This window comes from Orycteropus afer, unplaced genomic scaffold (assembly GCF_000298275.1).
Source record: "Orycteropus afer afer isolate SDZICR_OR568_19922 unplaced genomic scaffold, OryAfe1.0 scaffold00325, whole genome shotgun sequence".
Classification (NCBI taxonomy): domain Eukaryota; kingdom Metazoa; phylum Chordata; class Mammalia; order Tubulidentata; family Orycteropodidae; genus Orycteropus; species Orycteropus afer.
The window spans coordinates 772,826-791,656 of record NW_006921912.1 but is presented as its reverse complement, the minus strand read 5'-3'; the positions used below and the strand labels follow the sequence as shown (position 1 = coordinate 791,656).

The 18,831-nt window shown below is 37.7% G+C and overlaps 1 protein-coding gene across 1 annotated transcript in view; it reads left to right on the top strand.

Moving 5' to 3' along the window:
• STT3A (STT3 oligosaccharyltransferase complex catalytic subunit A) overlaps positions 1 to 16,191 on the top strand; it is a 34,179-nt gene extending 17,988 nt beyond the window's left edge. The window contains exons 13-17 of the mRNA XM_007952101.2: positions 736 to 852; positions 963 to 1,065; positions 9,937 to 10,125; positions 15,204 to 15,319; positions 16,153 to 16,191. Coding sequence (XP_007950292.1) covers positions 736 to 852; positions 963 to 1,065; positions 9,937 to 10,125; positions 15,204 to 15,319; positions 16,153 to 16,191 — 564 coding nt within the window. The remainder of the gene's footprint in view (positions 1 to 735; positions 853 to 962; positions 1,066 to 9,936; positions 10,126 to 15,203; positions 15,320 to 16,152) is intronic.
• The last annotated feature ends 2,640 nt before the right edge of the window (positions 16,192 to 18,831 follow it).

Below are 18,831 nucleotides of genomic sequence, written 5' to 3'. Positions count from 1 at the left end.
GTCACTATGAGTCAGGTCTGACTTGATGGCACCTAACAACAACAACATTGGGAATGTTGTTGTTAGGTGTCATCAAGTCGATTTTGACTCATAGAGACCTCATGACAATAGAACTGCCTTGGGGTTTTCTAGGCTGTAATGTATGTGAGCAGCTCTCCAGGTCTTTCTCCGTCAGAGCCACTGGGTGGGTTCAAACTGCCAAGCTTTCAGTTAACAGCCAAGTGCTTAGTCATTTTGCCACCAGGCTGCTTACTAGCTCTTTTCAGTCAGAAGCACTTCTAAATCAGATCCTTAAGGAGTCAAACTTTAAGAATCTTAATCTTTGCCCATCATATTCTATGATTTGTGTTTTCCCCTTGTCTTTATAATAACTGATTTTTGTGATATTGTTGAAAGATCATTTTATTTAATAAAATTATTTGATGACATTGGGCTGTTTATTTGGAAATACTGCATAGCTCCTCACAGTTTCTATTCTATAATACGTGTTTATATAGTGAGCTTGGATAAAGTATTGGGAATATTGAATTGTTGAATTTGCACTGAGACTTCATGATTGTATATAAATGTAGAAGCGAGTGCAAAGATCTTTTTTTGGTTAAGCATATATTACTCCGTGAAGAAGCTGATTTAATTGGTTTACTTCTTATCAATTCAAAGATGCCTTACTTTCCTCTTGGATTTGCCTTTTAGAGGCCATGAGTAGCCTCTTATTTCCATTTCCCATTCTTTCAGGATGCAAAGGTCATGTCATGGTGGGATTATGGCTACCAGATTACAGCTATGGCAAATCGGACAATTTTAGTAGACAATAACACATGGAATAATACCCATATTTCTCGAGTAGGGCAGGTAAGGTAAAGTTTTTTTGTTGTTTGTTTGGTGTTCAAGGTCTAGTGGGAAATAATTCTTCTAACATGACCTGGGATTTTGCTCTGAGAAACATGCATTTATTTCTGTAGGCAATGGCATCCACAGAAGAAAAAGCCTATGAGATCATGAGGGAGCTTGATGTCAGCTATGTTCTGGTCATTTTTGGAGGTCTCACTGGATATTCTTCTGATGGTAATATGCTTGATTCTGTGTCTTGCTAAAGGCATAGACTCTAAGACAATTAGACAAATCTCTTAATTATCTTTTATTAGCATCAAGATAATTTCTTAGTTGGGGAAATTTCTAAATAATTGCTATTTGAAGCATATTATTTTATTTTTTCTTTAAAAGGTTTTATTTTCTTTCTCCAGACAGGAAGGCTACAAAGTTAGAAATTTTACAAAGACCTAATAATCCTAGATTCTTCAAATAAATGATTACAGGCTTTCTCAACTCTGGATAGTCCTCAGGCTGAATACATAGTAGCTATAGTGGGCCTTTCTTTTGAGATTATGCTGTGCTTTCTGATTATTGAAAGAATGATAATTTGACAGTTATTCTAATCAAACTATGAATGCTACACTTTTTTAAAGAAGTGAAAAATAACCAGTTTGCTGTTGCATCATTTCTGACTCATGGCAACTCCACGTGTGTCAGAGTAGAACTGAGCTTTGTAGTTTTTTTTTTTTTAAATAAAGCTTTGATATAATTCACATATAATATATAGTGTACAGTTGTATATAATACAGTAGACAGTTCAGTGGTTTTTAGTGTATTCGTAAAATTGTGCAAATGTTATTGTTAAGTCTTAGATGCTGTTGAGTCAATTTTGACTCATAAGTACCCAATGTGACAGAAGAGAACTGCCTCACTTTTTTTTTTCAATAATTTATTTTATTTTTGTTGTTGAGAATACACACAGCAAAACATACACCAATTCAACACTTTCTACATGTATAATTCAGTGACATTGATAACATTCTTTGAGTTGTACAAGCACTCTCACCCTCCTTTTCTGAGTTGTTCCTCTCCCATTAATAAAAACTCAGTGTCCCCTAAGGTTCCTATCTAATCTTTGGAATTGCTGTTTTCAGTTTGGTCCCACATAAATAGGTGTTAAAAGAGCTAAATGCTCAAGGAAGATTTTTTTTACTAGTTAAGCTAAACTATTATTTGTCTTTGAGAGGACTTCAAGGAATATTTTTGGTTTAAGGTTTAAAAATTATCACAGGGAAATAGTTTGGGAGTTCATTCATGCTCTATGGATCCAGAAAATCTGGATTCCATGAGAATTTGAAATTCTGTTCTGAATTTCCCTCCTTTTGATCAGGATTCTTTTGTAGAATCTTTAATCAAACCATAGGGTTTTCTAGGCTGTAATCCTTATGGGAGCAGATTGCTAGGTTTTTCTTCCATGGTGCCACTGGGTGGGTTCAAACTGCCAACTTTTGGCTAGCAGCTGAGTACATTGTGCCACCAGGTCCCATGTCCATAGGTTTTTTTTTTCTTTAAATGCATTTTATTGAAATATAATTTATGTACAGTGAAATACACAAAACTAAAGTGACATGGGTCGATGCATTTTTTTTTTGCAGTGTTCCCTCCCTTTCCCTCTCACCACTTGCAACCAACAAAGAAAATTTCCCTCCACATATAAACCTTTCCTTGACCCTCCACAACAACGAACTAATGCTATATTTGTCTTTCTGTGATTGACTTATTTCACTCAGCATAATGTCCTCCAACTTCATCCATATTATGTGGTGTTTTCCAGACTCTACATTATTCTTTAGTGCTGCATAGCATTCCATTATGTGTATGTACCTTAGTTTGGTCATCCACTCTTCTGCTGATGGGCACGTAGGTTGTTATCTTTTTGTTATTGTAAATAGTGCTGCGATGAACATGAGTGTGCATGGGTCTGTTCCTAACCTGGCTCTCACCTCTCTAGGATATATAGCTAGTAATGGGATTGCTGGGTCAAATGGTATCTCCAATTCCAGTTTTCTGAGGAATCGCCATATTGCTTCCCACAGTGGTTATATCACTTCATAGTCCCATCATCAGTGTATGAGAGTTCCAATCTCTTCACAACCCCACTGTTGTTGTTGTTGTTATTTGCCGTCGAGTCGGCCCCGACTCATAGCGACCCCTCCTTGGGTTTCCAAGGCAGTATCACTATGGAAGTAGGATTGCCCAACCTTCCTTCCGAGGAGTGGCTGGTGGGTTTGAACCGCCAGCCTTCTGGTTAGCAGTCAAGTGCCTTAGGCACTATGCTACCAGAGCTCCTATAGCATTTGTTATTTTCTATCTCGTTGAACCTTGCCATCATTGCTGGGGTGAGACGATATATCTCATTGTTGATTTGATTTACAACAACAATGATTGTAAGCATCTCTTCATGTATTAGCTGGCCACCTGAATGTCCTCCTTGGTGAAGTGTCTATTTATGTCTTCTGCCCATTTTTCAATTGGATTGTTAATTCCTTTGGTGTTCAGGCATTGGAGTTTTCTATAAATGTTAGAGATGAGTCCCTTACCAGATATGTAATTATTGGCAAGTGTGAATTTGATGCTGTCATTTTTGTTGTGTGCTTTTTCGTGGTGTCGATTTCTTTCTTCCATATAATTTTCTATGCTGAGCTCATTTTGTTTATGAATCATGTTATCACTTCCTTCATTGCTGTTGTTTTAGTATTTGCTGAATATTTATGCTGACCCTCTTTTTTATTTTGATGTGAAGGTTTATCATTTTTTCTTTGAGGTTACCCTGTGATTTATGGTTTTCTTCTCAAGTTTAGAACAGTCTGTTCTATCTTGTAGTTGTCTTGACTTCCCTACCATCTAGTTCTGTGACACAGTTTTTCCCCTCTTTTTGGTTTGTAATTCTCTTCATGTCCTTTTGGTTTGTCGTTGTCCTCATTTGTCAATTGATTTCTCTGGTTCCCTGTTTACAATCTTGTAGGCTTATTTACTTTGGATACTTCCATAGCTGGGCTTCTGGGTTATATCATCATGTGTGTTAATGGTCAGTTGTTGTTGGCTGTTGTTGCTTCTCTGTCCAGAGGGCACCCTTCAGCATCTCTTGGAAGGTTGGTCTGGTTTTAATAAATTCCCTTAATTTCTGCTTCTCTGGAAATGTCCTAATTTCACCATCATATTTGAGGGACAATTTTTCTGGGTACATAATTGGAAATTTTTCTCTTTCAGGGTTTTATGTATACCGTCCCATTTTCTTCTTTCCTGCATGGTTTCTGTCAAGAAATCCAAGCTTAGTTTTATTGGTTGCCCCTGGTAGGTAACTTTTAATTTTTCCTGTGCTGCTCTCATGATTCTTTCTTTTTCTTTGGTTTTGGTGAGTTTGATGATGATATGTCTTGGTGATTTTCTTTTAGGGTCTGTCCTGTTTGGGGTTCGTTGGACTTCCTGAATGGATATATTTTCATCTTTCATCATATTAGGAAAATTCACTTCCAGCAAATCTTTGACAATTTTCTCTGTGGTTTTATTTGTCTCTTCCTGTTCTGGAATTCTGATTACACATAGGTTATTCCTTTTGATGGTATCCCATATGAACCTTAGGCTTTCTTTATTTTGTTTTGATCTTTTTTCTGATTTATCCTTTTCCAAAGAAGTGTTCAGGTATTTGCCTTCAATCTCTCTAATTCTGTCTTCTATTGAGTCAGTGCTCCTGCTTTGCCCATTTAATGTCTTATCTATTTCTGAAAATTTAGTATTAATCTTCTGGATTTCTGTGTGGATTTTGTATCATTTCTAATTTTTCATGTATTTTGTCATTTTGTTCTTGTATTGTCTTTCAAAATTGTTCTAGGGTTTTCTTTGTTTTCCTTGTTCTGTCTCTCAATTTGTTGAAGATGCCTAAATATAATTATTTTGAATTCCTTATCAGGGAGTTCCAATGCTGCGTCTTCCTCAGGAATGAGTTTTGGGTCTGTATCTTGGTCCCTTGTTTCTCCTGCTTTATCTTGCTTCTTTGCGTGGACTGTGAGCTCTGTTGTCTCTGGGGCATTGTGACATTTTTGTGTTTATTTAATTGGTGATTGTATGTTGGAGTGACTTGACTACAATTTTTGTTTTCTTTGTATGTTATCTATGCAATCAAGGTACTGTGCTGTGCTCCTCTATTCACTAGTTGACAGCACTTATACACTCACAACCTGTCTCCTTTCCTGTTGTCAGCCTCTTGTATGCCCCTGCTGACCTTGGCAAACAGAGCCTATTCTTAGGTCCTTGGAATCCAAATGAGAATGCTATCATTTTAGAATCCAAAATTATTGCCATTTGTAAAGATTCAAAATGGCCACACCCTTGGTTATTTTAAATATCCAAAATGGCCACCGTTTGTAAAACATTCAAAGTGGCTGCCCCCTCCTTCACTTTAAATATCCAAAATGACTGCCGCTTGTAAACATTCAGAATGGCTGTGCCCTCAGTCACTTTAAATATCCAAAACGGCTGTGCCCTCAGTCTCTTCAAATATCCAAAATGGCTGCCTCGTGTAAACAATCAAAATGGCTGAGCCCTCCGGACAGAGGTAAGTCAACAGCTCAGGTTGTCTCCCTCCTTCCTGTTTTCCTTCCTAGTCATAGGCTACCAGCTCAGTCGTTCCTGCAGCCCTTGGTGACCAGGGCTGATCTTTAGGTTAATTCTCAGGTCACAACACCCCTTGGAAATATTCAGGCTGTTAGTCTGTCAGAGTAGCTGACAGCCCGCAGCTCCAACCATCTCTTTACTCACTGTTTTTGTTCAAGTTTTTCCACTAGTTTGTACCTAATCCACTTCTGTATAGTTCCTTTCAAAGCTCAGGGCTCCAGGATTATCTTCTGTATCTCTGTCAATTGGTTTTTCTTTTCTTTGTTGAGGAGGGTCTGTGTCACTTGTCTGACTATTCCTCCATCTTATCAGAAGTCCCCATAGGGTTTTTAATGGCTCCTTTTTTAGAAGTAGATTCCCAGGCCTTTCCTCTGAGGTGCCTCTGCATGGACTTGAGCCTCTGACCTTTGGTTAGCAGCTGAGTGCATTAGCCATTTGCACCACTCAGGGACTCCTTTAAAGAAGGTTGTTGTTGTGCGCTGTTGAATCAATTCTGACTCATAGCAACCCTATAGGATGGATAGTACTGTCCATAGGTTTTTGTAGGCTGCAATCTTTATAGGAATAGATTGCCAGGTCTCTCATCCTGTGGATCAGCTGATGGTTTCAAACCACTGACCCTTCAGTTAGCAGGCAGGTGCTTAACCATTGTGCAACCAATGTAGAACTATCAGAACAAAATTGTAGAACACTGTCTGCAAAAATGACAAGGAGGCCACATGTTCTGACCTCCTCTAATTCCACAAAGGGAAGACAGGGTTACCAGCAGTAACCCAAGGCCTATTATTGCCAGGCCAGACATGTTGCCTCCCTCCAGTCCTTTCTCCAACCGTTCCTCCCAGAGCACCCACCACCTCTCTCCTGGGTTCGATAATTCACTGCAGTGGCCACACAGAACTCACGGGGTTTATTAGGGAAGCACCAGGCTACAACTCAAGTTCAGGAAGAACACTCAGTCTCTCTCCCAGCCCACTGTCCCTCAGCCAACAGTCTCTGACAGTCTCTTTCCCAGCAGTGCTGGTCCCTCGGTGTCTCACTCAGCGATGCATGTCTCTTGCGTCTCTTTCCCAGCAGTGCGTGTCTCTTTCAGGGGTGCGTGTCTCTTTCAGCAGCACGTCTTCCTCCACCAGCAATCAGAGAGAGTGTTCTGCCTCCAGGAGGCTTCCTTTTGCTCCCGGAAGGGTGGTCAAACTAGCCAATCACAGCATCAGAACTCTAAGCACGTGAGAGAGAGTGAGAACCTCCCAGAACATTGTATTGTGCCACGCCCAACAGAAATACTCCAGGTGGGCGACTTTAAAATCAGGATCTCCTCAGTTGCTAATAGCAATTCCCACCTTGGAGTTTACAAAGACTTATGGGTAGAAAAGCCACACTAAGTAATTTACTACACCACACTGTCGTTATCTAGATTCATGAAAATCACAAAAGATGACAGTATTGATTTTTTTTTTCCCTCTCAAGATGAAATTTTTTGGCTATATCATATAGGAATTCTGAAGAATTTGAGAGGTACTGTGCAATGAAAGGAGTTAACATAAAGCCTAGAGATGATAATTATTTAATCATGATAACATGCTAGAGCTGGTCCTTTCTATGAATAAATTTTGATACTTTAAAATAAAATCTCTCATACATACACACATACATGCACACACACAAATACAGGTGTATGGACACATACGTAGGTGCCATAAACAAACTCACTAGTATTGCCTTGAATACCCATCCTTCCCACCCCTCTCTTCTTCAGTCATTCTTGACTATGGATCACTTCTGGTTATTTCAAAAATTTGAATCTACTCTAACAGAATAAAGATTTGCCTTTTCTGAGTCTGGTAAAATAAAAGTAAGACTTAGGCTCTCTGAATGCAGTTACAAATGAGGAATTCTAAAATGTTTTTTTTTTTTTTAAACTTTTATTGTGATTTAGGTGAAAGTTTACAGAGCAAATTCATCTTCTGTACAGCAGTTCACATACACTTTGTCTTATGACATTGACTACAATCTCCCACAATGCAACAGCTCTCTTCCCACTTCCTTCCCATAGGCACTTTCTCCCTGTGTCCTTCCCTCCCATGCACTCTTGCCAGCTGAGCTATCTCCCTGTGCATACACAGTTCTTCTACTCTCCTATGATTGATCTCTCCAAGGAGTGTATCTGCCTAATGTAAATGTTCAGATCATAAATCTGTCTTTTGTTTGGCTGAAAACCACATATTTTGGGCATTTTTATGCTAAATGATACAAACTGCAAAAATTATATTTTCTAAGTGGTTGATAGGCATTTGGGTATAAAAATTCAGTTGCATTTGTAAAGAGCCTCATTACTTTATCTAACTATATTTCTGGAATATTCTGAATTTAGCTTCCTTTGAGTGATAGGATTATGGATAAGATTTTGCTCTTTTGCAAGGCATGTTTAATTTATTTCATGTTACTTAATTTCAATTAAATATTCACTCAGCTCTACAAATAAAATATTTAGATCTGATCATAGTCCAAGTTCTGTTATATAAGAGTATGATATAACAGTGCCTTTCTTTAACTTTTTTATTTTGTAGATGACATTTTTGAGCTGAGGGCTTTCTCTACATAATGTGTTACTTTTCACCCTTCCATACTTAAAACTTACCAGCTTTTTGCTTTAGACACATATGTAAGCAAGCTATAATACACAGCTCTGTGATAGCTGAGTTGGTTCTCTGGGGTTTTGTTTTTGGTCCTGTTTCTGGTTGGGTGACCTGGTCAAGTCATTTATTTTCTGTCTCAGTATTTCCATCATCAAGATGAAGGTGAGAAGGTAGACCCTACATGAGGATAGTAATATTTATTGGATGCTTATTTGATAGACAGTATTATAAATGTTTTATATAGTCTTACTCTTATAATAATATAGCATTTCTAGTGTTGCAGATATTATTTTTGTAATTTGAAAGCGGAGAAAACTGAAGCACAGAAAGGTTAAATAACTTGCCCAAGGTCGCTCTGCTAGAATTACAGTACTAGAATTCTAACCTAAGCAGTTTTGATCCAGAGTCTGTGTTCTTCTTAACCATTGTGATACCCCCTGGAAACATTTGCACAGTGCAGTAGGAACCTTATTATTCTGGGACAGCAGTACTTTTTGTATTGGCCGCTCAGTAAAGCACAAAGCAAGTGAGGCAATAGAGAGAGTGACACATTCTAAGAGTTGATGATGGCATTAATATTTGTGGAACCTGGTAGTTTGTTTGACATAGAAATGTTGACTTCTCATATATGTGCTTTGGAAGGTTTGTAACTTTTCAACTGTATATCTTTGTAGGTCTTGTCTCTTTGGTAAAGCTGCTACTCCCTAGATAAGTGCTATCCAAGAAAAATACAATGGGAACCACATAAATAATTTCCAGTAGCCACGTTAAAATACATAAAAAGAAATAGATTAAGTTAATTTTAATATTTTTACTGAACTGAATATACCCCAAACATTATTATTTAACATATTAAAAAACACCAAACTCACTGCTGGAGTTGGATTCGACTCATAGTGACCCTCCTTGGTTTTCTGAGGCAGTATCACCACGGAAGTAGATTGACCAACCTTCCTTCCGAGGAGTGGCTGGTGGGTTTAAACCTTAGCCTTCTGGTTAGCAGTCAAATGCCTTAGGCACTATGCAACCAGAACTCCTATTTAACATATAACTAATGTTAAAAAATTATTGACCTATTTTTTATTTTCAAACTAAATCTTATAAATCTAGTGTGTATTTTATACTCACAGCACATCTTAATTTGGACTATTTTGTACTATCTACATTCCAGATGCTCAGTAATCACTATATTGGACCCTTTAGCCCCAGATAATAATTGAGACTAAGGACTTTTGGTGGCGCAATGGTTAAATGCTGGGCTGCTAACTGAGAGGTTGGTAGTTTAAACTCAACTGGTGGGTCTGCAGGAGAAAAGATCTGGCAATCTGCTCCTGTGCAGATTACAGCCTAGAAAACCCTGTAGGGCAGTTCTCCTATGTCACATTGGGTCACTATGGGTCAAAAATAAACTCAGTGGCATCTAACAGCAATAGCAATACTTAGGACTGATTTCATTTGTGGGCTGTGCCTAGACCGATAACAATAGGGTTTCATCTCATAATCTATAGGAAAAGTTGTATATTTTGTGGGAAAAAGTTGTGCCCACACATTGTCAGGGATTTGAGATACAGTCCTTTCTTTCTTATATTTATAAATTAGAGTTAAATGGTAGTATTTCCCATTAGAAAATACAGGGAGGAATTTTCTTAGAAAGAGTGAGCTTTTCATTAGGTGATTTAGTTTCATCAGCCTTTGTGCTGCAGCAGTTTCTTTTTTTTAAATTTATTTTGTTGTTGAAAATATACACAGCAGAACATTCACCAGTTCAATACTTTGTTCATGTACAATTTAGTGATCAGTTTCTTTATATTCCTAGATATCAACAAGTTTCTGTGGATGGTCCGGATTGGAGGCAGCACAGACACAGGCAAACATATCAAGGAACACGACTACTACACTCCAACTGGGGAGTTCCGTGTGGACCGTGAAGGTTCTCCAGTGCTGCTCAACTGCCTCATGTACAAGATGTGTTACTACCGCTTTGGACAGGTCTACACCGAAGCTAGTGAGTGATTAATAATAACATTAATAACAACAGTAACAGTAGTGATAGCCAACACTTAAATATGTGTTTCCCCTATGCCAGGTACTGCTAAGTACTTTACATCTATTAATTCATTTAATCCCCACAACAACCCAAAAGGCAGATAATATAGTATTCTCTGTTTATACATGGAGAAATTGAGTTACAAATAGGTTAAGTAACTTCTCATAGTTGTCATATAGCTTATGGCAGAGTCAGGATTCAAATTCAGGGATTCTGGCTTCAGATTCTGTGCTTTTAACCACTTCTTTTCATTGCCTCTCAGTAAAGGACATTATGAAGGGTAATGAAATGAGAATGAATGAGAATGAAATGAAAGGAATTTTGTTTCTTCAGATAAGAACATTGAGAATAATTTTATCAGGTTAAGCCTTCTGGCCAGTTTCTTGTTTTCTGTATTAGGGAGAATTTTTTTTTTTTAAAAACTGTGATTTAGGTGAAAGTTTACAGAGCAAATTCACTTTCTTGCAGCAATTCACATACACTTTGTCTCATTACATTGACTACGATTTACCACAGTGCAACAGCTCCTGTCCCACTTCCTCCCCATAGTTCCCTCTTCCTGTGTCCTTCTCTCCATACACTCCTGGCCCCTGGGCTGTCTCCCTGTGCGTACACAGCCCTTCTATTCTCCCATGATTGTTCTTTCCAAGGAGTGTATCCACCTAGTGTAAATGTTCACTTCATATGCCTGTCTTTTGTTTGGCTGGAAGCCACAGGAGTGGGACCAATTCCAGACCTGAAGGGCAGCTAGGTGGCATAGTCTCAGTGGTTCCATCAGACTCGATCAGACCAGCAAACCTGGTCCCTTTTTTTTTATTTTTAAAGATTTTGAGTTTTGTTCCACATTATTTTCCACTCTATCCAGGACCTTCTACATAGATCCCCCTCCTAGTGGTTGACAGTGGTAGCCGGGCACCATCTAGTTCTTCTGGTCTCATAGTCGTATAGGCTGAGGATCACATGGTGTACCAGTTGCTTGGACTAATTGCCTCCACGCATGTTTGGTTTTCTTCATTCTTCTTTGCTCTGGATGAGGAGAGACCCATCGTTGCATCTAGATAGCTGCTTGCAAGCTTTTAAGATCCCAGTCACTACTCGTCAAAGTAGGATGTGGAACAATGTCTTATGTAGTATGTTACACCAATTAAGCTTGATGTCCCCTGCGACTATTGTCCTGAGCCCACAGGGCCAACTACTTGCTCCCTCTGGGTAGCTGGCTGTGGTCAAGAAGTGACTACAACCTTTCCTTTCATCAGCTCTACTATATACCTGGGAATTCATACAGAATATAGCAATACACTTGTAGAAACATTGTCTGCCAATCCTGTATATGATCTTGGGCACACTCCCCCCTGTACGAACATATCTAATAGGTCACCCTGTCTACCTATCTATCTACCCATATACCCATGTTTGCCTTCACTGAAAACACAGTACTGTGTGTGCAAAAGGGTTCATCTTTGTTGTCTGTACCTCCCTTGCCCTCTCTCTGTCTTCCTCTTCCTTAATGCCACCATGTTGATCACTCACATTTGGTACATTGCCCTTCTCTTCACCAAAATCAATACTTAGATATCTAACAGTGTTCCCTCCCCTCCCCTGCCACCCCTGGTAACCAACAAAGAAATTTTCCTTCCATATATAAATCTTACCTTGACTTTTTATACTAATGGACTAATACAATATTTGTCCTTCTGTGATTGACTTATTTCACTCAGCAAGTTCATCCATGTTATGTGGTGTTTTGCAGATTCTACATTATTCTTTAGGGTTGCATTGTATCCCATTGTGTGTATGTACCATATAGTTTGGTTATCCATTCTTCAGTTGATGGACAACCAGGTTGTTTCCATCTTTTGGCTATTGTAAATAGTGCTGCAATGAACATGGGTGTGCATATATCTGTTCTTGTCCTGGCTCTCACTTCTTTAGGATATATACCTAGTAATGGAATGGCTGGGTCAAATGATATTTCTAATTCCAACTTTTTAAGGAATCCCCATACTGCTTTCCATAGTGGTTGTACCATTTTACAGTCCACCAGCAGTGTATGAGAGTCCCAGTCTCTCCACATCGTCACCAGCATTTGTTGTTTTGTGTCTTGTTGAACTTTGTTGCTAGTGCTGGAGCAAGATGCTATCTCATTGTTTTGATTTGCATCTCTCTAATGGCTAATGATCATGATCATTTCTTCATATATTTGTTGGGTGCCTGAATATCCTCTCTGGTGAAGTGTCTATTCATGTCTTCTGCCCATTTTTTAATTGGATTATTTGTCTTTTTTTGTTGAGATGTTGGAGTTTTCTATAAATTGTAGAGATAAGTCCCTTGTCAGATATTTCATTGCTGAATATTTTTTCCCATCTCTAGGTTCTCTTTTTACTCTTTTGGAGAAGCCTTTGGAAGCACATAAAATTTTCATTTTCAGAAAGTCCCATTCATCTGTTTTTCTCTTCTCTTGTTAGTGTGTCTTGGGTTATGCTTGATAGTCTATTTATGCCATATATTAGGGCCCCTAAATTTGCCCCTAGGAACTTTATAGTTTTAGGTTTCACATTTAAGTCTTTGATCCATCTGGAGTTAATTTTTGTGTATGGTGTGAGGTACAGGTCTTGTTTCATTTTTCTCCACGTAGATATCAAGTTTTGCCAGGATCATTTATTAAACATTCTTTTCCCCATTTAATGGATTTTGGCTCTTTGTCAAAGATCAGCTGACCATAGGTTGATGGATCTATTTCTGGGTTCTCAATTCTATTCCATTGCTCTATGTCTCTGTCTTTGTACCTATATCAGGCAGTTTTGACTACTGTGGCTGTATAGTAGGTTTTGAGATCCGGCAGTGTGAAACTTCCTACTTTGTTTCTTCTTCAACAGTGCTTTGCCTATGCGAGGTCTCTTTCCTTTCCATATAAAATTAGTGATTGGTTTTTCCATATCCTTAAAGAATGTTGATGGGATCTGGATTGGGATTGCATTGAATGTATAGATTGCTTTGGGTAGAATTGACATTTTCACAATGTTCAATCTTTCTATCCGTGAGCATAGTATGTTCTTCCATTATGCAGATCTCTTATGGTTTCTTTAAGTAGTCTTTTATAGTTTTTTTTTGTACAGGTCTTTTGTGTCCCTGGTTAAGATTTATTGCCAAGTATTTAATTTTTTTGGTAGCTATTGTAAATGGTATTGATTTTCTTATTTCTTTTTCAGCAATTTCTTTGCTGGTGTAGAGACATCCCACTGATTTTTGGATGTTGATCTTTTGTCCTACCATGATGCTTAATCTCTCAATTAGTTCCAGTAGAATTTTGACTGATTTTCTTGGGTTTCCTAGGTATAGGATCATATCATCAGCAATTCGGGATAGTTTGACTTCTTTCTTACTAATTTGGATGCTTTTGATTTCCCTCTCTTGCCTTATTGTGCTGGCTAGGACTTCCAATACAATGTTGAATGGAAGTGGTGATAGAGGGCATCCTTGTCTGGTTCTTGTTCGCAAAGGGAATAGTTTCAGTCTCTCTCCATTGAGAATGATGTTGGCTGTTGGTTTTGCATAGATGACCTTTATTATGTTGAGGAATGTCCCTTCTATTCCTGTTTTGCTCAGGAATGGTGTTGGATTTTATCAAATGCCTTTTCTGCATCAATTGATATGACCATGTAGTTCTTTTCCTTTGTTTTACTTATGTGGTGGATGACGTTGACTGTTTTTCAAATGTTGAACCATCCTTGCTTACCTGATATGAACCCCACTTAGTCATAATGAATTATTTTCTTGATATGTTATTGGAGTCTATTAGGTAGGATTTTGTTGAGGATTTTTGCATCTATACTCATGAGGATATTGGTCTGAGTTTTCCTTTTGAGTGATGTCTTTGCCTGATTTTGGTATCAGTGTTATGCTTGCTTCATAAAATGAATTAGGGAGGATTCTGTCCTTTTGTATGTTTTGGAATAGTTGGGAGTAGGGTTGGTATCCGTTCTTCTTTGCATGTTTGGTAGAATTTTCTGGTGAAACCATCTGGGCCAGGACTTTTGTTTGTTGGTAATTTTTTTATGACCTGTTCAATTTCTTCTTATGTTATGGATCTGCTCAACTTTTCCCTATCTGTCTGTGTTAATTTAGGTAAGTGGTGTGTTTCTAGAAATCTGTCCATTTCTTCTAGATTTCAAATTTGTTGGAGTATAGTTCTCCATTGTGTCCTGTATCCTTTTTATTTCAGTTCGTTCTGTTGTCATGTCACCCATTTCATTTCTTATTCATGTTATTTCTCTTCTCTCCCTTTTCCTTTGTTAAATTTGCCAGTGGTTTTTCAATTTTATTAATCTTTTAAAAAAACCTACTTCTATTTTTGTTGATTTTTTTTCTATTGTGTTTCTCTTTTCTGTTTCATTGGTTTTTGCTCGAATCTTGATTATTTCCTTTCTTTTCGTGACTGTAGGCTCTTCTTGCTGTTTTTTTCCTAATTGTTGGAGATGTTGGTTTAAAGTGTTGATATTGGCTCTTCCTTCTTTTTTGATGTGTGCATTTGTTGCTATAAATTGGCTCTGATCAGTGCTTTTGCTGTATCCCAAAGATTTTGATATGTTGTGTTTTCATTTTCGTTTGATTCAAGGAATTTTTGAATTTTATTTTTTATTTCTTCTCTTATCCAGTCTGTCTAGGGAGAATTTATGAAGTAGATACAGGCCTTTGACCTCTGATAGGTTCTTCTCTGAGCCATGGAGGGAATACTGGTTTGTCATAGTGGCCTCTGGATAACAGTCCTCAGGAATAGAGGGGCTTGGATGTCAAGTACTATCTCTTAGAAGAAATAAGCTCTATGGACTCGGTCAAGTGTCTTACTGGAGAGGACTTGTTAGGCTAGTACTTGTTTTGCCTTTCCTACTTGATGTGCTATTCTACATGCCCTATTCTCCAGTCAAACTGCTGACTGAGAAATCTTATCAGTAGTTGATGTACTGAATTGATTCATCATCTCCTTAGGAAATCAGCACTGTATAAAGACATGTGATTCCTTTTTTGGCCCTCTCTAGAGCGTCCACCAGGCTTTGACCGTGTCCGAAATGCTGAGATTGGGAATAAAGACTTTGAGCTTGATGTCCTAGAGGAGGCATATACTACAGAACATTGGCTGGTCAGGATATACAAGGTGAGCAGATGCTACACCATCTCAGAAAGCAGTTCTCATGTTTGCATAGTGGTTCTAATACTTGAAAAATGTGTCATGTATTTCTCAAATAGGAACATTTCTAATGACACTTGTGCCTTAAAAGTAGCTTGGAACTCAACAAAAATCCTACTGTTTCATTTCACATTATTCATAGAGAGTAGATGTCCCATTTTGCTGTCATTTTGGCAGTTGCTGGAGTGATGTTTTTTGTAGTTGAGGTTTGATTTAGTCTGTTCTAGTCTTTTATTACACTTGGGGGAAATAAAAAAAGTGTGTGCATTTGTGTTTTCAAATTGCATTTTCTTCTCTGCAGTTGAAGAATTTATGCTATAGAGAGTTACATAGTAGTGTGTTATGTGTATTGGGGAGCTCTGGTGGTGTAGTGCCTAAGGCATTTGATTGCTAACCAGAAGCTTGGCAGTTCAAACCCACCAGCCACTCCTTGGAAGGAAGATTGAGAGCAATCTACTTCTGTAGTGATACCACCTTGGAAAAAGCCAAGGAGGGGTCGCCGTGAGTCAGATTCAATTTGACAGCAGTGAGGTTTTTTTTTTTTTTTTTTTTATGGGAAAATTGAGAACCCTTCGTCTACTTGAAGGGTAGATAGTTAATATTGCTGCTCCTCACAGAGATACTCCAAAAGTCTATGCAGAGAGTAACTAGTCTCTAACCAGTGCTGGTTCACTCAAAAAGCCAAACCAGGCAGCAGTATCCAACATAATTCTTGCCCTTCGAGGTGAACCTAACTCAGTAAAGAAAATCTCCAATGTTCACCTGATTGCAGATACTAACCTGACATCTTTATGTTGCAGGTAAAGGACCTGGATAATCGAGGCTTGTCAAGGACATAAATGTCATGTCATGTCAGCTGTGATATACTTCGCACTGAGCTCGTCATATTTAGGACGCTGAAGATGTTTTTTTATATGCAGTTTATAACAACAGAGCATGATGTGATTAAAAAATTATCTGGAAGTTTTGCCTTGCACAGTAAAGGCTGGGCCAAATGAAATAATTTTTATAATTCTGAGCAGGTTACCAAATGAAATGTCATGGCTTTACTTTGGTCAATTAAAGGGGGGATTTTTTAAAAATGTGCCTTATTTGTTTAACTCATGGTGACTGTCTTGAGGAAGGGAAAGTTTATGCTTGGCTGGTAGAAGGAGAGATAGCAACCTTATCCGTGCTCTTAGCTCCCTAAATTCGCCAAGTAGGCATTCTGTCTTTCAGATCAGCAAAACTGTTAAAAACTAGTTCAAATCCTCCATACAAACAATTTTGTCAGCCTTTCTGCATTGTAGCACCTAGCACAATGCCTAGCACATAGTGGGTGCTTAGTAAAATTATGTGAAATGAATAAATATTTATGGGACCGTAGAGTTCCATTTCTTGGCAAGAAAGGTGTTTTTTTTTTCTTTTTAATTTTTATTGTGATTTGGGTGTAAGTTTACAGAGCAAATTCATTTTCCATACAGCAGTTCATAGACATTTTGTTTCCTGAGATTGACTGCACTTCCAAGAAAAGTGGTTCTGTGTTACCATCATGCCTGTTCTTAATGTCTCTTATCTTAGAGGCTCTTAAGAAGGGACAAAAGGTGGCTAGCCAAATCTGATCTCACAAATACTCTTCGGAATTCCAAAACCAAAACCACACTCATTGCCATTGAGTTGATTCTGACTCATAGCAACCCCCATTAGGTTTTTGAGGAAGTAAATGTTTATGGAAATAGATGCCCCATCATCCTTGTGTGGAGTGACTGGTGGATTTGAACTGCCAGCCTCCTGGTTAGCAGTCAAATACCTTAGGCACTGCGTCACCAGAGCTCCTTTTGCCAAGTTATTTTATATTTTATTTTTGAGCAAGAATAAATCAAGCATGACTAAATCAGCAGTTTAGAAGATACAGGGTAAACAATTGAATTACTCTCATTGGAGAGGAAGAAACTCCTTCAACATTGTGTATAGAGCGTGGTAGTCAGATGTTTTGAATCCGTTTAAATATAACATCTATTTGAAATTCAGTTTTTTGAGACTTTCACTTATCCATGACACAGTAAATGGCTGTTTACTTATTTCTTGTAGACTGCACTAAAACTCTTCTAATCCTTCAAAGGTGAGGTTCTTTATTTCTTAGCCTGTTGTTACTGTGTACCACTAGCAAGCTTGATGATCTGGTTTTGAAGCACTTCCCAAATAAGCTACAGATTAGAAGGGGGAAGAATTGCAGTTAGCAGGTACTTATAGAGAACTGTGCCAGCCTAACTGCAAGAAAGGAGAGGAGAAACTATGAAAAAAAATTAACTCAAAATACAGTGGTCCCATGAATATTAATTTCAGGACAAATAGCCTTCTGCTCACAGTATATGAGGATATATGTATTTTATAACATGAATACTATATCACTGATATATACAAATCCTAAGTCATTAAAAATATATAGGTTAACTGTTCAGTGTTACATATCTAAGAAAACAGGAGAAATTACATACCTTTTAGATTATAAGTCAAGAAGTTGCTTTAAAGAGCAGGCTTGGGAGTACTGGTATACCTAGAATACTTGGCCTTCCAAATCAAGTGCTTCATCTGTGGCTGAGATTTAGATTTAATGTAAGATTTGGTTTTTATATGTAAATACATGACTTGATTATATACTGAATTCCTTCCTAGTGGAAGGTTACCCTGGGTTTTTCCCAGTATGAGTTATACCAGTTAGAGATCATTAGTGATTTGTTCTCTGTAGAGTAAATGGCATAACCTTTTAGCTTGTTACTATAGTTGTTACTATTATATTTCAATTTTGTCACTTTCAAGGGTACATGAACTGTCTTTAAATATTTCACTTTTTATTACAGCTAATGTAAAAAAATCAAATAATTCTAGAAAATAACACTGTGCTTTCCACTCCCCAGTGGCAACCACTTTCAACTCTGTTGATTCTCACCTTATTCACTTGCGTATCACTAATATTGTGCTTTATTTTGCTATTTCTTGGTTTTTCAAGTTTAGCCATTACCTATTGACTTGCTGGTATGGAAATTGATGATTTCATTCATTTTCACCATCATACTACTGTATGGACACATGTATTCTTACTACCCGCCCAAAGTTCTATTGTAGTTATATCATTTAGGTTAGGCAAGTACTTAATTTTTACCTTGTGACTATTTATAACTATTTGTATACTATTACTATTTTTCTTGCATAATTTTTTGTTTTATTTAATAATTGCTACGTTTTTCTCATTCGCTTTTTGGACTTGTCACACATTCGTCCTCAAACTCTTAATTGGTGCCAGTCTCCTTTTAATATATTTAAACACGTTAGATACTCATTCTTAAAGATGTCTTTTCTTTTAGTATGTTCCAATTTGGATTGGTTTATTCTCTAGGTTGCTGCACCCCTCTTGGTATACCCATTCGTGTTTATTTTTTTCTTTCTTTCTATCTTTGTTGGACTGCTTTTGTCTGTGTGTATGTATATGTGTTATTTCC